At 34.4% G+C, this 24,573-nt stretch overlaps 1 protein-coding gene across 1 annotated transcript in view; it reads right to left on the reverse strand.

The window, feature by feature from the left end:
* Positions 1-286: 286 nt before the first annotated feature.
* LOC143229525 (pituitary homeobox x-like) overlaps positions 287-24,573 on the reverse strand; it is a 37,751-nt gene continuing 13,464 nt past the window's right edge. Inside the window, exons 2-3 of the mRNA XM_076461987.1 lie at positions 23,566-23,792; positions 287-3,582 (exon numbers count right to left, since the gene is read on the reverse strand). Coding sequence (XP_076318102.1) covers positions 3,034-3,582; positions 23,566-23,792 — 776 coding nt within the window. The 3' untranslated portion in view covers positions 287-3,033. The remainder of the gene's footprint in view (positions 3,583-23,565; positions 23,793-24,573) is intronic.

Below are 24,573 nucleotides of genomic sequence, written 5' to 3' on the forward strand. Positions count from 1 at the left end.
CTGCCTCTACGCCATTGTATCTTGTTTTTACAATATTTTTGATTAACTTTTTGGTTACTAGGGGTAAAAATATCACTACATTTCGTGAGTCGTGCTGGCACAATTACAATAAGGTCATTGAGGGCTTAATTTCTATACTCAGTTAATGTTTTCATATTTACAATGAAACTATTTGATATTTGTCTCATTCGTAAAACGAAAAGTTTGCTCGCAAGTTGTTTCAGTTTTGTTGTTAAAGTTTCATTTGTGGAACAAAAATTAGTAACACCAACCAGTAACCGACGTTGTAAAAGAAAGGTTTTAATTAACATAGTATACCAAATATACATCATCATCAAGACGTAATAGTAAACAGGATACTTATATAGAACAATGACATGGTGTTGTCGTAGGAAGCCTGTAACATCATGTGTCGACCACTATTATATATCTTAAGAAACGTCACACATCCGGACTCGTATCTTTACATATATATAGAACTTTACAGTGGCGAAGGATGTGAATTGTCGTTTATTAAATCGGAGTAGAGAACAAATGCTTTGGATATTTGCAGTATTGTTTGAATTTATAAAACAATGAAACTTTTTCATGGAACACTTACTAAGTTACTTTCTCTTGTCCGACCACATTAAACTACTACATTAGAATAAAAGGTCTACACTACTAATACAGATTGTTTGTTTAGGTTGTAAGTGGTTAATTATCTTCAAGATCAAAGGAACATTTGTTTCTAGGTAAATAATTGCCTTTGTCTATTTATAACAAATACAATTAAAACTGAGCAGTTCTAACTTTATATAATCCGTTGGTATGAAACACAAATATCTTATTACTATGGACAAACATTGATAAAAATTACAATAACAGATAATATGGTTAGAAAGATACTTTTGCAAGGTTTCACACAGACGTATGATAGAAATAAAGGCACTGTTTAATAATACTCAATGAATATAAAATGAAACTGTCTTCCCAATCTCAAAATACAATAAAAAATCGTTTACTTATCAGTTTTATCTTTATATAATAAAATTATTGAGTAAAGCAATTTTATCATATTTTGATATTAGGGACTGTCTCTATAACTTCATTGTGCATTATTAAATGTTAACTCTATTTCTTTAATGCATCTGTGTAGTAACCGCTATTGTCTTCTTATCTCTACCGTTCTTGCACTTAAAGCTACTTTAAACTTCGAATAAAATATTATTTTAAAAATACTGTCACAAGATGTATTTACAAAAAATAAAAATAAAACTGACTAGAATTTTTAATAGTTTCAAGAACGTACTGCAAAAAACAACAACAACGTATTAGGCTGAAAATAAAACTTTCTGATTCGGAGAGGAAAAAAATGAAAATTCAAAGATTGATTTACAAAATAAACAATAGACAAAAAAACGTTTATTTAAATTCTTATTTCTATTTTAGAATTCACATTTGTGGGTTGAACCCATTATTTTCAAAGGATTTACAGTTATTACTTGAGAATTAAGCATAAAGCTACACAATGGGCTATCTGTACTCTGCCCATCAAGGGTATTGAAACTTCTAACGTGTGAATCCACAGATATACCGCTGTGCCACGCGGGTACAAATCTTGAAAATTAAAGTTCCTTGAATGAAACATTTTATTTTATTAATGTTAAAGCTGCGATTTTTCAGAAATATAATTCTATACAAATAAGAAATTTACAGCAAATAATACTTTGAACATTACTCGCTACATAACCAAGTCTGATTTAGAATTTGTGATTTTAACAATGGTCGAGAGAGATAAATATTTTAAGGGCTATGAAATCGCGTGATTAAGATTGCGAATTTTATTTTAGAAATTATTTCAAATTAAATAGGTACAACATGATACAGAACAAAAGGCAAACTGGTTGAAATTATTTAGTTTATGACTAGTTGGTAGCGAGATATATATATACAATGCAAAGCAGTAGTGATTGTGGAAAGATGTTGACACCTGGTGGGATAGTTAAAGTTTAATGATGTTTTTCATTACGTGATATTGAGTTTGAAATCAACTGCTAAATAAAGTTAAAAATTAGTATAATTTTGATTTTTACAAAAAATCACATTTCACTAAACACAACAATAAATTAGAATACAACGGACAAAACCAGGAAATACAAAATATTTTTCAATTAATGTAATATTTTCATAATGTCTTGTAAAGTAAAAAGCTTTCCATGAGATAAATACCTGTGTAGTGAAAGCAATATTCTATTATTTTACAACTTATAGTTTTACTGGTTCACTATAATATTGTTGTATACTTTTACTTTTTACTTCTTCCCAATATTAAATTAGATAAAATTCTAATGTTTGTTATTAAAATAAGACAAAAATAGGTAAAGGAAATTAAGAAATGAGTTGTTTATCTTTTGAACATTTTCAATATTCTTCAACAAATATTCACAGAATTTACAAAAATCACCTGATAATAAATAAAAAACAAGAACTTACAAACAGGAGAAAAATGAAAGGAGTTATCAAAATATATTTGTTCAAATGAGGTTTCGTTTAATAACATTTCTTCACATGCGCCAAGACAACAACATTATAAGTACCTAGAAATAAAAAGGTTATTAATAAAACAACTCCAGCCAGAAAAAAAAAAGTAACTCACTGACTTAGGATAACGCTCTTTTTTAAAATGATTTTATCAATTACAAATACGTAATCTGAGGTCATATTTTTCAAAAGAAACTTTGTATTTCATTGTTGCCATGGGAAACATAAATGGTCTGGGACTGTGACTTAAAACAATGTAGCTTGATTCGACATTTTGAACTTCAAGTTAATCAACTCTGCTGCTTAAAGTACAGACCATTTTATTATAAATTATAATGTTTATGTATCTCACAGTAATGTCACATACATTAAAATACACAGTTTGTGGAAGTTCCGACTGATAAGATAGTTTTGTAATAGGTGAATTAATGAGGAAATCAAATGCTCTCTGCTTTACATAAATCACAGTGAGGACAGCGGAATGGATACGGTCAACTGAAGTCACGTGATTTAGACTCCTGGCCTGTCAACTGTAGCATACTGACATGGAGACAAGGTAGGTGTTTGTCGTGGTGACATGGGTGTGTATGTGCCAAACCCTGTGACAGTATGCTGTTTAGCTTTAAGCCGGAGGGATGCTATACTAGAAGACATGGAAGGGCACTGATCACGATAAACATAAGGGGGCGTAGCGGCAGCGTAAGGGCAAGGGGCCATTGGGTTATTGAGGCTGTTAACTGGCATGTTGACGTTGGGCATGATACTGGACGAGGTGATCCCTGTAGGGGCTGTGTTAAAACATCCCATGCCCTGGTTAGGGACCACAGAGCTGAGTGGATTGACGTTTACCGAATTAAGCCCTGGCCAAGGAAAACTCTTTGCACTCAGGGAGCTCGGGACCTTGGATGCCCAGTTGTTGTACGAAGAATACCCAGAGTACAGGCCATCATCAAAAGGTTGCATCAATCCGTTAAATTGGGTGCTGAATCCATTCTTCAATTCAGCTCCTGCATTCCGCTCACGTTTCCGCCATTTCGCTCTACGGTTCTTGAACCAGACCTATCAGAAATGAGGAAAGAAAACCAATAACTTTAACTCACAACAATTAGAGAAAATAGATGAAACGGAAAGATAGTAGAACTAAATCATTTAAAGAATGAACGTCTATTCTATGAGATTTTCGAGTCCGTTTTATTTCAACATGTAGTAATCTGAATTGACTTGGGCTACTATAAAGTAAAGTAAAACGGGCTTAAAACGCCATAGATAATACACCTCATCATTATAAGAAGCTTAATGGTATTTCTGTGGTTTGCTAAACCATTAGGTAAAACTGCAGTTCATAGCAAAGAGTATGACCAATCAAAGAATGTAATGGGCTGCATATACGTCATAGATTCTCTTTTAAATTTTTCTTCTTGTGACAAAGAAATCTTTAACACGCCCGCACACACATATATATCAACGGATATCTATCGACTAAATAAAGAGTTATGATTTAGCATATTAATAATTTTTGATACAGGTCAAATCTGACTAGTCTTGCGGTTTTTATGTCTTACATAAAACTAGAGTTTCTATATAATAACAGAACTACCATCATAAAAAGGTCATGAATCTTATAACTAAGTTATAATGAGCAGTTTAAATTTAAAACCAAGTACCTGACAAGGAAACCTATGAGCAGACACTGTTCGAGTCCGAAACTCTGAGTACAGAGCAGTTGTCACTTTTAAAACTTTCAAATATTAGTTAGTTAACACGAAAATAAAAGATGTATGATTTTCCTATTTTCTAGTACAGGTTTAACTTTGCAAATTTTTTTGAGGAATTTATATCCTTAAACCACATAAATATAAATAACCTTAACATTAAAAATTATTTCTGTCACATAATAATAACATTTATATATATAAAAGAATAATAATAATTCGTTAAGTATGGAATAACTTTCTGCATTAAGTCTTGTTTGTTTGAGAAAACAAATAAACGAATACACACGAGAGTATGAAGTCAGCATTCTATCAGGAACAGAGATAACTAGTCGACTAGATAATCCCTTAAGTTTAAGGATGCACGCTGAGTTAAATTGGTAGTAGTTTCTCATGATTTCTCAGCATCTATGTAATTTTATATAGATATTTCGGTGTCTGTTTGCATGTAATCGTTATAATTTCTAATTTCAGAAGATGTATATTTATTATTAATATATTTAAACTATCCAATATCTAACAATCTCTTGACGGGTTTGTATAGATAATTTATTTAAGAGTTTGTCATAAGCCCCACCTTTAGGTTTTAATAACACGTTTATGATGTTTGTATTCATACGGCTATGTTATTTATGAGGAAATATCATTAAACATTCAAGATTCCCCTCTCTTTGTTCCTCTGGAGTTTCATAGAACCCTTTCACAATTCAACGTGTTCTACCGTGCATGATTACATGGACTGGTTATGTTATTTTAATTGTTATTTATTTTTATTCGAGATCATAAAAGCAACCACAAAGGTATTTTATTTCCCAGTATTAGAGTTTCTGGAATATATATTAACATAAAGATAAGTTGTGTAGGGGTTTAGGAACCTGTAGGGAAGGGAATTATTTAAAATAAACAATGATCTGTCGACATGGGACGATAACTTTACAAAAACATATAGAAGAGAAAACCAGCCAACAAAAATTAAGCCCTCTCAAATTTAAAGCAAACTTTTAATAGCTAGAAGAACTATGACACTTGAGAATTCACATACAGTTAAACGAACAACAAGGGCTTAGTTAAAAACAATCTTGTTTGCTTGTTTGGAATTAAGCACAGAACTACACAATGGGCTATCTGTGCTCTGCCCACCATGGGTAACAAAACCCGGTTTCTTGCGGTGTGAGTCCGCTGACATGCCGCTGTGCCACTGGCGGAGGGAGCATGCTATAAGAATAATCATTGGCAACTTTAAATAGGTACTGACTACGAAATCCTAAATAAATAAGTTCTCCAGAAACTTACCTAACAGTCTGAGCAACTCAGGTGTTCGGTTTATCAACTTATTTATCTATACGTACTTTGGAATAACATCTTGAAACTTGGATATTTTCCTTAATGATTAGTCAGTTTGTGGTATAAGACATTAATGTAATTTGACTACATTTAATATCGGTCACTTTAGTGTTATACCATGCTTGATAGTTTGAAACATCCAGTGTTTAAGGTTAAAAATTCAAGCTAATTTTGTAAAGAACTAATTGAATTAGTTTTAAGCACACAGTTTAAAAATCTTTATTTTGAGATCATCAACCGTCTCAGGACAGATACTCTATATGTTTCGACATTACTTATATCAACAACAAGAGGGAACAATCAAAACATTTTCAATCATTTATGGTAAAATAGTTAGTCAAGTGACTTATATTACTATTTATAGTCTTCCAGTGGCACAAAGATATGACTGCTGACTTACAACGCTAGAATTCGTGTTTCGATACTCTTGGTGAGTAGAGCACAGATAGCCAATTGTATAGTTTTGTGCTTAATTACAAACAAACAAATACTATTTATATGCAACAAAACCTAAACAAAGATAGCGCCGTCTATACCTTTCTGACTTGTCAACCCTTCATTCTTATCGAAGATATAATTGCTTTAATTTTTTTTTTCATGTATCTTGCCACGCGCATTGAAGAATGTCAGCTTTCTGTTCTTATGGTCTAATATTTTAAAGTTATTTTAAATAAGAAGATTTAAAAATGAATTGGTATTCATGTTTGTGATAGAGCCGTTAGATAGTCCAATAAACTTACAAATAACTACAAAAAAAACAACTAAATTAACATTTGATAAAATAAGTAAAAATGAATTGTTATAAGTCACAAGTTTACCATGTCAAATCTTTCAGAAGCAAAAAAGCAAAATTAATATTATCTTCCAATTTATAAATCTTTTAATACAGTTAGCCAAATATTAAACATACTTAAAAATGTATTGAATATTATGGAAAAAGCTGGTATTTACATTGGTCAAACTGAAATATATTTAAAATAATTGAACATAATAGAAATGTTAAAAGTAATTAAATTGAAAATTCTGTATTGGTCAAACATGTAAGTTATATCAGCCATATTATTTAGTACAAAAAAAACTGTTATTTTGGCTCAACCGAATGATATGGTGTTTGAAATATGAGAGAATCTGAAAAAATAATTAAACCCAATTATTACATATTAAATAAGATGAAGAGTTGGCAGGTCAGAAAGTATGAAGATGGCGTGACCTTTAGGTTAAAGGTCTCAGAATAAAGTTTTTAACTCATGTAGTTAAAAATATTGATTCTTAATATATTTTCATACCCGGTATTTACCAGAAACAACAGCTTTAAAGCTGTTTTGAGGACTGAGAAAGTTTTACTAGGAAGCTTAAAGATTCCATATTCTGTGTTCTGGCGCCTGTTGATCTGAGAACTTCTTTTCTGTCTTTAGTTTTAAATTTTCCATATCTAATGAAAATGTGAGATTTAAAGGTTTATTTTTAAATTTACTACAGGTGTTTGACTTATTCAATTTAAGTTTTTGTGATAACTATTCGACACATTACAAACCAGCTCAAAATACCTGTTATAGTTGATTAAATCTATATACCATCTCCCTTTCTTATTAAGCCCTAATGCTCGTAGTTGAATGACATCTGTTGATAAGGTGGAGTTATTATGGAATGACATCTCTTAGTAAATTGGAGTTAATATTATTATTATTGGAAGAACAAAAAAACAATAAACAGCCCTGTAGAAATTATTCCAATGTTCTTTAATTATCAGACTCAGTTGCTTTCCAAAAATCTTTCTAGGAGCTCAAATAGTCATTAATGTAAAATAAAACGGATTTCAATATATCACGTTTTGTTGTCTGTAACTTCCGCTAAGTGGCGTGATCACTAAATCATATTTCAAATAGAGGGACACTTCTTCAAAACACTACAGTTCGGCACTATTTTTTTAGGTATTACAGATGATGAGTTTTTAAGTCTCTTTCTCTGTCAGTTGTATGCCGCATCATTAAGAATATTCTGAATTGTCTAGAAGGCTTTAAAAATAGTTATCAGTAAAAGGAGCTAAATTCTCATGAATATAACTATTAACAACAAGCAGTCTCTGTCTGTCTGTATAATCTCTGAAAAATAGCTCATAAATATTACATTACCATGTCTTTATCCCTGTATAAAATAACAGTATAATGCTAGATAAAAAACAACAACAAGAAGAGCTGTAGATAGTTTAAACAGATATATAAAACTGAATAAAACAAATAGATGACGGTAAAGGTGACCTTGAATTTTTTTTCTTACGTCACCTCTGAAATGTTTATCTGTAACACTGTCAATATCACGTGAATTGACGTAAGGTGTATTTCCGTACCACATATTGTTGTATATGGCGTCCGAGTACTGTGATACACCTTTACATTTTAGGGAACAGAATCATTTTAAAAAGTTTAGTTTTTCTTCTTGCACAAAGCTACACATTGAGCTACCCATTCTGTATCTGCTGTGGATATCAAGCTTCGAATTACAGAAAACAAATTAAAAAATACTTTCAAAGGAAGTTAAACTTTGAGATTTCACTTTACAAATGAAAAACTTGCGAACCCTGGAATACGTATGATAACATATGCTAGAAACGGGTTTTTGCTTCAGGTATACCTAAGGTTACTGGGAATGTCAACGAAACGTGTTTATCCCTAAAGAATGTGTTGAATGAAAGAACCAGTCAACCTGTTTAAGTTCTTGGCTTTAAATTACAAGTTTATATAAGGTTAACGAAATTGTAAATCATTCATAATATTCATTGTTTGTTTTGAATTTTGCTCAAAACTACACGAGGAGCAGCAGATAGCCCAGTTACTTTGCGCCATAAAACACCAAACCAAACCAACCAACCACTACTCGAGAGCTATCTGCGCTTGCTCTTCCTAATCTAGGAGTGTAAGACTAGAGGAAAGGCAGCTAGTCATTAGGACCCACCGCCAACTCTTGGGCTATTCTTTTACTAACGAATAGTGGGATTGACTGTTACATATAACGCTCCCACGGCTGAGTGGGCGAGCATGTTTGGTGCGACAGGGATTTAAATCCGTGACACCCAGATTATGAGTCGAGTGTCTTAACTACCTGATCATGCATTTGTTGTTTTCTCACTAGCGTACACTGAGGTACAGACAGTCGTGAAAATTATGATCTCACATATACAAGATATTATTCCCTTAAGTTATTGGATATGTTCTTCTCGTAAAATAACGTTAGTACTGGAGAGAGAACCACGGTATTTAAATCATCTTATGCAGTATAGTTTATGTGTCATTACCGAGAGGACGTTTTTATTATTAGTTTAGTGTAAAATGGACTTGGAACAGCTAACTGTTATGACATGTTTTTGTGAAGCAAAGAGGGTATAAAGTTAGTTACACTGCATAAAGTGACAAACATAGATTATTAGCTATATAACAACCATGCCTTAATCTAACGTTTCGGGAAGCAACCTAATATCGTTTTTTAGTTTGAATCGAAGTCTATGTTAAGATTTTACAAAGTTAATAATCCTTACTTAGCCTGAATAAAACTGACGACACACAAAGTGAACTATCTTGACGACACACAAAGTGAACTATCTTGACGACACACAAAGTGAACTATCTTGACAACACACAAAGTGAACTATCTTGACAACACACAAAGTGAACTATCTTGACAACACACAAAGTGAACTATCTTGACAACACACAAAGTGAACTATCTTGACAACACACAAAGTGAACTATCTTGACAACACACAAAGTGAACTATCTTGACAACACACAAAGTGAACTATCTTGACAACACACAAAGTGAACTATCTTGACAACACACAAAGTGAACTATCTTGACAACACACAAAGTGAACTATCTTGACAACACACAAAGTGAACTATCTTGACAACACACAAAGTGAACTATCTTGACAACACACAAAGTGAACTATCTTGACAACACACAAAGTGAACTATCTTGACAACACACAAAGTGAACTATCTTGACAACACACAAAGTGAACTATCTTGACAACACACAAAGTGAACTATCTTGACAACACACAAAGTGAACTATCTTGACAACACACAAAGTGAACTATCTTGACAACACACAAAGTGAACTATCTTGACAACACACAAAGTGAACTATCTTGACAACACACAAAGTGAACTATCTTGACAACACACAAAGTGAACTATCTTGACAACACACAAAGTGAACTATCTTGGCCTGAATAAACTTGATGTCGAAGCTCATCAAAGTGAATTGTCATTTTATTAGTCTGACTGAAACTGGTGTTAAAGTTTCATTAAATTTGTTATGTTTCCCATTCTAGCTTGTTATACGATATAGAATAATTACCGTATATGAGCGAATGGATAATTAGAGACAGAAACGATCACATTAGATTTCCTTCATCGCCAATGGCTAGAGCCAATGTCTTCTTTTAGTTTCTCTTGTTGTTTATTTTTCTGTTAGAGAAAAATGGCAGCTAGAAAAAGGGTTAAATACCCATTAAGCTCAACATTGTCGCACATTTTCACACTTTCTGCGAAGTAGTTTACAAGAGGTTAAGCAATATTTACCCGAAAAAAAACCTTTAGTTCTGCTAAATTAACATGCATCGTATGGATATCGATTGAGAAATCAGCAATTACTAAATCTTATTTAGTGGTTCAGTTAAACTTAGTCCAAGCTAATGATTGTTTTCATTGTATTTGTAAAGTCGACTCAGTTGTCTTGATAAATACATATACAACAACAAATACTATCTTTTAATGAATACTTGTTACGTCGACTATTTCTTGTGGCCATATCTTTATTGTATGACGTAATTGGTTCTGGAGAGTGACAATCAACATTTATAAAACATTTCCTTAACACAAAACGACAACATTTACTGTAATGTAAAACCTATATAACGTGACACTTCCTTGGTGCTCAAGTCTAAACACAAAACATAATTTGTGTTAATGTCAAATCTATATAGTGAGACACTTCTTTGGATGGCCCTGCACGCTCAGCTAGTTAAGGCACTCGACTCATAATCTGAGGGTCGCGGGTTCGAATTCGTGTCGCACCAAACATGCTCGCCATATCAACCGTGATGGCGTTATAATACGACTGTCAATCCCACTATTTGTTGGTAAAAGAATAGCCCAAGAGTTGGCGGTGGGTGGTAATGACTAGCTGCCTTCTTTTCAGTCTTACGCTGCTAAATTAGGGACGGCTAGTGCAGATAGCCCTCGTGTAGCTTTGCGCGAAATTCAAAAAACAAACAAATACTTCTTTAGCACACAAATCTAAACAGATACCAGCAACAATTATTTTTATGTAAAGTATATATAACGAAATACTTCTTTGGCATGCCAATCTCAGCATCAAAATATAACTGTAGTTTTAATGTGAAATATTTAAGCTTCTACACTTGCTTGAGATGTAAATCATAACATTAAAGACTAGAATTTGTTTTAATTTAAAAACATGCACAGTTAGATATTTCCTTCATGCACCCATATCGATCCTGAAGATACACACCACATTTTGAGTTTAATGGAAAATTACTTCAAGATAAAATGTTGTTAAAAGTTCAAACATCACATTCTTATGGGAATATAATAATTGTTTCAAAATGCAAAAAGTGTGTTCGTTACATGTAGTTACAAACCAACGTGCTTTTAATCGACAAGTTTGGTCAACAGGTTTCGATACCCCCTGAATGTTTCTACTGTTAGCTGTCTCCTAGTTAAGATATGATCACCAAATCCTGATATGACAACATAATCTTATAAATATTTAAAGTAATGAACCTTATTACGAGTATGTGGGTTATAACAGCATTCATGGCAAGAGATCTAGTGTATATAGTATACATACTATATATATCTATATACGTATATTTGAAACATGCTTTCCAGACATATACTTTAAACGTATCCATAAAGAGACAGGCTTAGAATACAACGAAGATTCAATTGTTATTTCATAAGGGCGGAATCTGATCAGACTTTTGAACTCCACCAACAGTGCTGGTTTCTACTTCTTCAGGAAAATATAAACAAAGCGCTAATATCATAGACGTGCCATCCTTGAAGTTCCTATAGTCAAGCAATTCTATTAGCTCTATCTGCACTATATTATAAGATCTGTACAGTGTCCTATAGCATTATATTCGTTTGTGTGTATGCTTTGTGGCATTTCTTCAGCGAAACAGCATGCTGTGATACAAGCTTTAGGATAGAATCGCGCGACCTTCTTTATATTTGCGGTTTTATCCTTGCAGCCTTATATTGCTGTTTAACAACGAAAATTTAAAAAGGGAAAGAAAGATCATCTATGCTTACACGTATATGAGAGGTTACTTTCCCAAACATTCCAGAAATATTAAAGCAATAAATATTGGACAAGCCCCCAAGATTTATCCCAAATAAGTTTAAATACTGAAGCAAGTAAAGTGTGTGCTACGTGTATGTATATTAAGGTGTACAAAGTAAGAGACTGAGGACAGTAGAACTAAAAAAAGTCACGGAAACTGCTTTCTCCATTTCATTATAAACAAACTGTTTATAGTGGCTATACAGCTAATTAGCAAAAACCGTAACATTATAAAAAATTACCCATACCATGATCTTCTTAAAACGCAGAATGTGATCACCTTAGATCACATATTATGAACGTCTTAGAACCGCTGGGTCAAAATTCTTCACTAGAGATAGATCAATAAAGTAACTATTTCAGTGAATATATATATTTATACCTGTTGGGTGTGGCTTTCGTTCAGACTGCTAAAAGTTTCGTTCCGAAAGAAACTGTCCAAACCGTGCAGTAAATCTTACTTTTATTCAAGAATTTGTAATCATGAGATCATAAAAACCACATTCATCAAATTTGGTGATTAGAACGAACGAAACATGAAAAAAAATTTAACATGAATAACTATACAATATTTGTATTCTATCCATAATTTAGAAATAAATGCTCGTTTTGTTGAGTTTCTTGTCTTATTATTTATGAACTTATTTGTATTTTTCAAGTCTTACGAGTATACCTTAATTAGAAATTCTAAAAAAAACAAAAAACAACTAGGCCTATTTAAATAGTTAAGTTGCGTTGTATGCAATGTAATATCAAAAACCATGATTTATTTATATGTTTTAGCGAAACGACATCGATAAACATGTTTTAAAAGATTAGCTTAAGCGTTTAGCGTAAACTTCCAGTCTTAAAAAATAATGTTTTTGTAGCAGAAAATGTAGGAGTGAAAGACTCACAGTGTTAATTCCAAATAAGCATGATATAGCTTAACAGAATTATTTATTCAAGTGTTCTATATAATATTAAGCCACACTATAGTGTCTGTTTAACATGTTAAATATGTACCCGGTAGGGGGCTGTTTAATTATTTTATCGTCACTGCCAACGTACGCACGATTTAAAGGTGCCACTTTTATTATTCAGTGCGTGGCTTGCATATCCAAGCATGCATACACCATAACCGCAACCGTCGAAAACTCATGAAAGCAAGTAAGTCTTTCCCGAGCAGTTTATCGTGCCTGTTGACTAATCGAGTGTCACCGCTGTCGTCTAATTCAAAAACCCTTTCTGAACACGCTTCTTTCTCATTATTCTTCCAGGTCAATCAGTTTGACCAGTCAATACTCGTTAATTCCAGCTGCCAGCACTGACAAAAAGGTATGGCTACTCCGTAAGTTTACTCAAGCCTTAATCCCAAACATAATTCATGGAAGATGACAAGAGGAGATCCATACTTCTGTTGTTTAACGTTGTTACATCTGTAGAGATGACCACTTAGGTTCTTGAACCACGTGATCTCTTCAGGATTTCCGACGAGGCGTTCCGTGGAGAACAGCTGTCTATCTTGTGCTCTTACTGAGATGTTTGGGACGAATATTAATGGTCAATGGTATATTTTGTACGAGAATAACGCGAAGATACAAGAAATTAATAACAAAAGAGAAAGATTATACAAAAGTATGAAGAAAATTAATAGGAGCAGATTGTAAAGAAAGAAAGATAGACAAATGTAAAAAGAAGAGTGAAACTGATAAAGATACAAATAAAAATAGAAAGACAAATGTGAGAAAAAATTAATTATAATTAATTTACCACCGAAGCACCCTACCTATCAGAACTAAAACTAACCCAGTAGTTACTAGAGCTAATTTAATATGCTGTTCTAAGTAAAAGTATATAAACTTGTTAAAGCATGTATATCTGTGAGTTGTTAATGACCTTTCCATTGCGTATGGCCCGGCATGGCATTCGACTCGTAATCTGAGGGTCGCGGGTTCGAATCCCGGTCGCGCCAAACATGCTCGCCCTTTCAGCCGTGGGGGCGTTATAATGTCACGGTCAATCCCACTATTCATTGGTAAAAGAGTAGCCCAAGAGTTGGCGATGGGTGTTGATAACTGGCTGTCTTCCGTCTAGTCTTACACTGCTAAATTAGGGACGGCTATCGCTGATAATCCTCGTGTAGCTTTGCGCGAAATTCAAAAAACAAACAAGCAAAGAAAACAAACCATTACGTATATGTTTACAAACATCTTGAGTCCTGAAATTCCTAAGTATAGCATGCAACAGTAATAAAAAACCACCAAAAATAGCTCGTTATGACTTATTTCTACAGCACTGCAAAATGAAAGCCAAAATTCGTATTTTCTCTAGCTTTTGTGATACGGCCTCTAATTTTTAAAGAAATATTCATAAGAAACGACTGATAATTTTCTATCAAGTAAATATATCATCTTATCAGCACAGACAATTTTTTGTCGTGTGTTTAATTTTGATAATATGACAACTAATTATACTATTACTTATAGCTGCAGAGTTAAGCGTTTGCATATACTACCGTTTTATCACAAAATTATAGTTTCAAGCTACATTTTCATCGCGATTAAATGTTTGCTATCTTGTTCTCAAACGTTTTATTAAAGGATAAGTCCAGAAGCCGTTTATGTAGTAATCTGAATAATTTAAGGTCGCGGTGATGTTTGTTTGTTTGTTTTTTTAAATTTCGTACAAAGCTACTCGAGGGCTATCTGTGTCGCTAATTTAGCAGTGTAAGACTAGAGGGAAGGCAGCTAGTCATCACCACCCACCGCCAACTCTTGGGCTACTCTTTTACCAACGAATAGTAGGATTGACCGTCACATTATAACGCCCCTACGGCTGGGACAGCTAGCATATTTGGCGCGACGAGGATGCGAACCCACGACCATCAGATTAGGAGTCGCACGCCTCAACACGCTTGGCCATGCCGGGCCTAGGTCGCGGTGAAACGGAACGTATCAGAACAGCATTTTAGATACTGTTAGACATTCCTAGGTAGTGAGACGAGATCCAGATGTTTCCGTTGTTGGGAGCTATATGTAACGGCAAGTTCCGACGCAATATATTCATACACTTAGATTATAAAGTTATCTTTGGAAGACATTTAAAACTTTTGTGACGGTGATATCTCTCGTATGTACTGACATTGAGAAACAGATTAAAACGCATCAATCAGGGTCCCAGGGACCATCAAGAAATATTCTTGCATCATGTCATTTTTCAACCTTGTTAAAAAAATGCAGCGTCTTGTAAAAGATGAGACAGAAACTATGGACACAAATAACAATGGCGAAAGATATTCACACGACCGAGGCAACAGTACGTAACATAATTAAAAGGTTCTCAGTCTGTAAAAGCGACACAAGTCAGATGTACACAAGCTGCTTTCACAAAATATCCATTCAGCCATCACATAACTCTAGAAGATGGAGAACGAAACGAATACCAAAGCTACACGAACACATACCGATTAAGTCGTCAGAAGCAGCGCATATGGATGATGAAAATGTTGAAAGAGACGCTGGGAAACCGTCATCCTCGTGCACTATAGGCTGATTATGGAAAACACACTGGATGGAATGATTTTCTTTGAACATGACAGCCTTACAGCATAGCCTTTACAACGGAAACTACACTGCAGAGTTATTTTCCAGACACATAGTCGTTATTTAGAGCGTGACTCGACGTTGAAACGTGTTCTGTAACAACGTGGCTAGGCTCCAAAATCGATTTAATATAATGTATTCAGCTTGTGTAATATTAGTAAATATTGACAAAAATATCAGTTTCAGTCAAATTTGTTATTGATTAAAGTATTATTTGTCTTTTAATGTAACTGTAATTATATTACTTAATCTATTATTTGGTTTGATTTAAACATTTTCTGGGATCGTTCAGGTAACGTATTCGACAACTGAAACTAGTCCATAGTCTCATTTTTTTTATTACAGAACAACAACCCTGCATGATAGAGGATAATCTAAGGAGTGTAGATAAAGGATCTCCCCCTCCAGAAAAAGGGAATTTTCATTTTTTCCATCTCAGAAGGAATAGCCCCAGTGGCTCAGCGGTATATCTGCGGACTTACAACGCTAAAATCCGGGTTTCGATACTTGTAGTGGGCGGAGCACAGATAGCCCATTGTGTAGCTTTGTGCTTAATTCAAAACAACAACAACAGAAATAATACTCTTTCTATTACAATATTCCTATAGATGGATACAGCAGATAGCTCGATGTGGTTTTGCTAAAAGAAACACACACACACACACTGTCACAACGTTATTGACATCAAAAAATGGCATGTTTTCTTGGACATTACTTATATACAGGGCGATTACTTAAAGTTATCAACTTGTGCTGGTCAAGTTCATTTATAGTGTTATTAACGTTGCCGAAGTTAACACAGGTTCCATCACATAAGATTTCTTATTTATATTAGTCGAGCTTATTTATAGCGTTATTAACATCATGCAAGTCAATATAGGTTCTTTCCCGTGCGTTTTCCTATTTATGTAAGTTACGTTAATTTATAGTCTTATAAGAATTACAGTAGTTAAGACAGATTCATCTCAGTCAAGTTCTTTTATAGTGACATTAACACTATTTAGTTAATACTGGTCAAGACTTACGTTCTGTTCCTCGATCGCCAGTTGTCGTCAGTTGATTGGTTAATGATATTAATTACGAACATTCACTGGACCGAATGCACACGGAATGAAACATCTAACAAAACATAAACCAAATTTCAGGTAGCTAACTTGTATAAGACAACAACGTTTTAGGTGTTCACGAATGTAAGTCGCACGTGGAAATGTAATTACTCTTGGAATTACGCTTTTCTAACTAAGCATGCATTATTAGTTAAATAACATTCCATATTAGAAAACAAAACATTTATTAATTTACACCATACATATCAGTACTTCCGTAAATATCTAGAATAGTATGCAATGACTACGGACTGAGTTCTTCCATTTATCAAATGTTTATTACAGGAACAGTGTAAGCTCACACCCAGGGGAATCTAGGGTGGTTTCCATGCGGACGTTCCGGATAGAGATGAACACCAAACTAACTCCCCGTCGTACCTGAAGAGAAGATACGAATCTTTGATTGGAACTGACGTCCATAGTTGATAAATGTTGCTTTTAACGCTTTTGTTATTGTATTTGTCACTCGTAAGTCGGCGAGGGTCGTCCCTTGCCAAGCAGGGAGTCCGCGGGGAACGTGCAGTTCTCGGGTCGGTCGAGGGCGACTAGTAGAGAGGTATTAGCACCAACGAAGCATAAAATCATTTTGTTTCGTAGTTTCTAATGTTGATACATGCTGGGTGCTGGAGCTACTTATGGACAACGTTGTCTGCTGAACGTCTGCTCGGTTGGATATTTATTAAAAAGTCTGACTCAGTAGGTGGGATAAATATAGCAATAAAACCATTGCTTTATCACGACGTGAACCTGTATTCAAACCGGGAATATGGTTCTGTATATGAATATATTTCGATCCCTTGTTTTATGTCTACTGCAGTGGACGTCAGTAGTTTATGGCCCAGGACTTATTTATAAATATTGATGGACAATTGTGACTCAGTGTATGCTCAAAAATAAACACAATGAAAACGGTTAGCTTATTAAGTATTTACTAAAAAATTATCAACTATATTTAGAGTCTACGTATTTTGATTTGTTTTATAACAAAGTGATATTGGACAGTCTGTTGTGTTCATCACGTAGAATCGAACCCCTGATTTTAGCGCTAGAAATCAGTAGACTTACCGTTGTGCCACCGTAGGACAAAGTCGGTTCCTAACCTTTTCGTACATTTGGATGACCTAATGTTGGGACTTCAACCCATGGGTTGATAAACGGTGACCAGTTTTAATGTAACTTAATCATTTCTCCACCTTTCATTTTTTTTTTTTTTTTTGTAAAGGCTGAGAAAGGTCAGTGGTCAGCGTGTCGGGTTGGGGGCTGGAGGGTCTTAGGTTCGAGAGATGATACCCATGATCTATACGGTATCTATACGGTTTTGCAGTTAAATTATGGTAGAGGTAGATACTATGTCACTAGCACATTCCAACATTGAAATGTACACGTACAGAAGCACAAATACGCCTATGTCTAGAGGAATGTTCGCGTTCTATAGTAACGGTATTACCACAGTCCTTTTCTTTCACTCTCATGATGTTCTATGTGATGGTCCATAACGTAACTTTCACTACAGGAAGCTTTGGCTAAGGTTGACCTTCCTGTTACATGCTTTTGGAAGTCCGTCATTTTCCGTTTGAGCCACTCTGCAACAGAAATCTATTAAGGATGACCGTAAAAAGATTTAACATGAATCCCTTTTGTATAGTTGTATCTTGATCAGTCGCTACAAGGTTGACTGGATACTTTGTCTTGGGATACAGTTTATACAAAGATGTAATTTTCTCGTGGTATTGTAGTGCTAGCACTAATTCGCTTTGCTCTCTACTTTCAGTAGGCTTAACGTATCATTTTTGCTGTAACCTGAAACCACCTTATATTCTTTGAAGTAACTTTCTCAATCTGTATCATGCAAAACGAAAATAAATCATCTGAAATTTCGCAAGCACTTAAGCAGACACGTGCTTCATCTAAATAGATAGCATAGTACAATTTGTCACACGTCAGATGTCGCTCGTACAGCTTTCGGTAGTTCGTCTTCCTTTCGGATACGAACTTTTGAAGAACCTTGTGAACATGGCTCTCGTGTTTCGTTTGAAGACCACAATGTATGTAAATTATCTTTTTTACAGTTCCTTCTTTAGCAGTAATGGACTGATGTGTACTTGAATTACATTCAGTGACAAACTGTTTAACGTTATTTCTTGTCTCCGATGTGGCCCTGCATGGCCAGGTGGTTAAGGCGCTCGATTCGTAATCCGAGGGTCACGGGTTTGAATCTCCGTCACACCAAACATGCTCGCCATTTAAGCCGTGGGGGCGTTATAATGTGACGGTCAATCCCACTATTTGTTAGTAAAGGAGTAGCCCAACAGTTAGCGGTGAATGGTGATGACTAAATTATGGACGGCTAGCGGAGATAGCTCTCGTTTAGTTTTGTGCGAAATTCAAAACAAAACCAAACCGAACATATAAAGATACACACTTGTGTGAAAGCTGATATAGAAAAACAAATATTTTTGAACAATAAATTATTAATGTCTGTATGCCAGTAAAAACGTTTGATAACCAGATTACAAAAAAAAAGAAAGAAAAGTTAACTGAATCCCATTCCTGTTAACCATTTTTTTCAGCCGTAATCCTATAACACCTAACAGGGTTAAATACTGGGATAAACTGAAACTATTATTCAAAACATTAACATAATATATTGCATTTATAATATATAGACCTTTTTTTGTATTCAGTAGCACGTTCTGCACTAAATCTGATTGAAACGACGGAGAAGCGGTTAGCGCGAGCGGCAAAAATTACGTATAATAAGGCAGTTAGCTGATTGGTTAAGATGGTGAATAACTACGTTTAATTAATTTCTTTCTTGGTAATATAAACATCGTATTGGATGAATATGCGATGGTCACTTCTTCAAGATGATGATTCTATACAATTATCTAAGTATCGCAAAGGCTGACGAAAAAGGCGAAATAATTTTGTATGACTGGACATTGACAAATATAGCTGAAACTAGGCTTTAACGTTAAATAATTCATGTATTTGTATTATTACATGCTATTTTTATTTCAGCCAGTTCGTTTTTAATTGCTATTAAAAAAGCAGTTATGCTGCACGAACTGAACAGAATCTGCAGTTATCCCTTGAAAATTGGTAATTTAATCTTTTTTGTTTACGCTTATGAATCGACAAATGTATTTACCTTTTATTTTTCGATTATCGTTCCCCAAAGTGAGAACTAATAGCTTTTTCTGAGTAAAACTGCTTATTTTGTACAATACGTCAAAGAAAGCCAGCTTCATGTGGACCATAAACCTAGGTTATATCTAGTAAATTTAGAAAATGTATCCTTAGAAACCCTCGAACAGATAGAGCACTGTTTCGAAACGATAAAAAAAATAAAATATATTTGCAACGACTGATGATAAAGATTTAGCACAAAAGAAGAAACTTTTTGGAATAGGTGGTAACATTCCCAAAGACATAACTACACGTTAGAGAGTTTCAAACGATATTTAATGACATGCTTGAAATAATTATATTTCGTTTTATTTGTCAGTTTTATAACGTGCTTACAGCTGACAGTGCACAGTGTGTTCAGTAGTACCACGTTTCGAGCCTCGGACATTTCGATTAGAATTTCGACACGCTAGACACCAGGCCACGCCTGAGCTTAGGTTAAATAAGTCGCATAACTGGCTTATTTTATTATTATCGAAGTCCATTCTGTCAAATAATGTGCACCACTTTTTACATATAAAAATTCGCTTTTACGCTACAATTGCGTAACTTATGATACGGTCAGATCAAAGTTTAGCAGTCGAGAAACGAACTTAAAAGGTCAAAAGTTTCAGTAATACCTTTTCTAGAGCAAGTAATCAATTATGATTTTTTTTCTCTAAAAGTGGGTCCAACACCGCCATACGGTATTGTGTTGTCTGTTAGTCAGTAGACACTAAAATAATGTAATTTAAGGGACGTTTAACGATGTAATTTGTACTGTCGTGACGTCAGTAAAACATGCGCATACCATGAACCACGAGAAAAATTTTATACTCTGTAGGCCACTATACAACACAACGTATGAACTTCAAAAGCAAGAAATAAAAATATTTGTTACTTTTGGAACACAACTCTTTTCGGTGACCCTGCAGAAGTTTATCTTGCAACAAATTATTATTTGATATCAGTAAGAGAAAAACAACAGATAATACACAGGCTATGGTTATGTATTAAAATAATACGGTTTTGTACAAGATTTTTTGTAGTAAAATAGTTCTAGTTACTTAGTAGAAAGTAGAACTACAAAAACATTGACGAAATAAAATGGCAAATTTATGATGACAAAGAAGTGTAATAGTTAATGATAAACTAGCTCTTCGAATCCATCGTAAAGATTTAGAGTTATGTTTTGTCATAATATTTTGTTGCGTCATAATGTAACTACAGGTTTAGCTCGTTATAGGGTTACTACAGTTTTGTTTCGTCGTAAGATTTGTAGTTCTATTTTCATATCATGTATTATATTCCTAGTTTCTCATAGGAAATAGTTTATTATGCATATCTATTTGCTCAGAAAAAAAATAGAACGGCCTGGCCAGGAAGTTACGGCGCTCGACTCGTAATCTGAGGTTCGCAGGTTCGAGTCCTCATCACACCGAACATGCTCGCTCTTTCAGCGGTGTGCTCATCATAATGTTACGGTTAACCCCACCTACTGCGTGGTAAAAGAATAGCTCAAGCAGTAAATCCCACTATTCCTTGGTAAAAGAGTAGCCCAAGAGTGGGCGGTGGGTGGTGATGACTTCCCCCTAGTCTTACCCTGCTAAATTAGAAACGGCTAGATATAGTCCTCGTGTAGCTTTGCGCGGAATTCGAAAACAAATAAACAATCATTTCAGTGTAATTTTCTACTGCGCAGTAAATCTGCCTGTTTTTAGGTAAATTTCAAAAGTATTCTCTCAAGAACTGAGAAAAGGTAGCTTGCTCCAAAACGTTATCACAGGGAACCTTTTTGGTGAAACAGTGTTTTTTAGTTATTATTCTACCAGTGAATATATCTTGGGCAGATTTTCCATCATATCATCAAATCCTCTTTACCCTACGTCTCTTTTCGTTTCTTGATTTGTATTTAGTTATATTTTATTCTACTTAATTGTATCACATCTTTCTCCCTCCAGGTGAGGCTCATAAACACTTTATATTGATTTCAACTCTTTTTCCTTTGTATAGTTTTTTGCAACCTCAAAGAAATATATAAAAACCTACCTGCGGTGCTCTGTGAGAAAACCACTTTTAAAAAAAAATCAAACATCTTTCCTTAAAGTTTCTATATTCAGTTGTAAAAAATGTCTGGGAGGAACAACAACAAGTAAACGTAATCGGAAATTTCTCTCTAATGACGTAAGGTAAAGACTCGCTGATAAAAATAAGACATTTGTACTAATTATTGTCACACACGTAGAATGTACACAGGGCTTATTCATTGACAGATGTGTGATTTGTTCCATAGAATGATATGGGATCGCCATTTTGTATAACCAAACTGACAGTAGTAACTACTGAATGCCCCGAGTTAAACGTGACGTTCGAAGCTTCCTTTGGGAACGAGAGTGTCAGCTCACGACTATCAAATGGCGATGACGGCGTAGCTCCCACCCGCCACGACTGAATGGTAAGATAACGCGAGTATTGTCGTTTTGCACCCGCTCTGAAAAGCAGAAACGTGAATATATGCTTTAGACTATGAGAGCAATATTGCTCCTATAAATTTATAATGATCGGCAGTAAAGTTTGGTTCTACATATATATTATTTGTGGGTTCATTGTTTATGGGTTCATGCTACAGTTTCCCCCTTCTTTAATCGAACTGTGGAAGTTATGAGGATCCATTCGTTTCGCGCGTTTATTATTCCATAAAATTTCATACTGTGAGAGGAGCCAAAAAAACCTCACTAAGTATATTTTTTACTCACTTGATGAGATACAATGGATGGTGGCAGACCAGTTATTAGATGAATCCAACGGCATTGTTAACTCGTGTACATGGTGAACCACCTTACTTCCGTTCCCTACGGAATAAACTCACCCTGACTAACAGTGGCGAAAATAAAAATTCCAGTCTATTTATTTCGGAAATAAAACAATATATTTTTTCCTAAATCTCCTCAATGACTCTCATGGGTTAGGATTTTGTTCTGATTCCCTGAAAAAAAAACATATCAATAGTTTTTAGTTCATGATGACTCATGGAACAAAACAACTTCATACAGGAGCAGATTGTTCCAGAGTTCATGATGACTTATGGAACAAAACAACTTCATACAGGAGCAGATTGTTCCAGAGTTCATGATGACTTATGGAACAAAACAACTTCATACAGGAGCAGATTGTTCCAGTAAATGTCAAAGATCGTACAGAGATATTTGTGGGTAGAAGTTAAAACAGATGCCAGAGAAATTTCAGGGTAGGAAAGAGGTAAATCTTTATTTAATCATAAAAAAGGAATCTGTGTTTTATGGAAATTCGTTTGTAAAAAGTAACAACGTTCATATCCTTCTCACTAAGTGTCCAAGAAAGTGTGCTCATTAAGTGTCCAAGAATGTGTGGCACTTCGTATGAAAGATTAACTCTTCATCATATTAAGCTGTTTTACAAATACTGTGATAGTCACAGTTAATTTCAAAGCAACCAGAATTATTTATCATAACGTTATTATTACCTGTAAAAACGTAATGAGTCGAACCCGAGTATTAATACATTATATTTAATGAGAAATCTTATCTTATAGTTTTTCTAAAAGTGTAAGCTGTAAAAAAAAAACGTTACAGCAGAAAGACCGTTGACAAGGGAGAAAGAAGTGTATTTAAGTATGAGGTCTCATTTCTTCCTTCATTAAACTTAACAGATAATCAAATTCATTCGAAGACGTCCTTTCAAGGCAATAAAGCTCTAGCCTACGAATAGAAAACTTACCCTAACTCGGGCTTCAGTTAAGTTAGTCCACATAGCTATTTCTTCTCGGGTGGACATGTCGGGATATCTGTTTCGAGAGAAAGCCGCCTCAAGTTCCTGGAGTTGTTGACTGGTGAAGTGAGTTCTCTGTCGTCGCTGTCGTTTCTTCTTTTTCGGGTCGTCGTCACTCGAAATATCGTGACTGTCCACAGTTCCTTGAGAAGACTTTTCGTTAATGGCACCTGAGTCTATGATAAAACAAAACATATATTCGTTAGCAAGTTTCAATCAAATGACAAAGATTAGACTAAGTGGCAGGTGTATGTCAATATCAAGTTAAAGTTTATACACACGAGTTTTAATGTTGATGTGTGACTATGTTATACACGGTTTTAGCGTTTCAATGTTGATGTGTGACTATCGTTGACTATCGTTGTTATACGAGTTTTAATGTTGATGTGTGACATCTGCTGGTTTTAATATTGTTATATACATCTACGAGTTTTAATGTTGATGTGTGACTATCGTTAAAAGTTATATACATCTACGAGTTTTAATGTTGATGTGTGACTATCGTTAAAAGTTATATACATCTACGAGTTTTAATGTTGATGTGTGACTATCGTTGCGAGTTTTGCGAACCAGTGATTTAACATTGAAGTATGACTATTGTTGACATTTATAGAATCTTGTGGTTTTAACGTTGAAATTTGACTATCATTGACGATTATACAAAGTTACGAATAACTCTAAGCAGTAGTTACATTCCAACATTAGAACTACAGTTTAGAACGTAAGGTTCCTATACTTATCAATCATAGTCTTACTTTAATATTAGAACCAATATGTTCATATATCTCTCAGCCAGTCTCACTTTAAAATTGTAGGCTTGTTTGTTTGTTTTGGAATTTCGCACAAAGCAACTCGAGGGCTATCTGTGCTAGCCGTCCCTAATTTAGCAGTGTAAGACTAGATGGAAGGCAGCTAGTCATCACCACCCATCGCCAACTCTTGGGCTACTCTTTTACC

Source organism: Tachypleus tridentatus, chromosome 10, assembly GCF_004210375.1.
Source record: "Tachypleus tridentatus isolate NWPU-2018 chromosome 10, ASM421037v1, whole genome shotgun sequence".
NCBI classification, from domain to species: domain Eukaryota; kingdom Metazoa; phylum Arthropoda; class Merostomata; order Xiphosura; family Limulidae; genus Tachypleus; species Tachypleus tridentatus.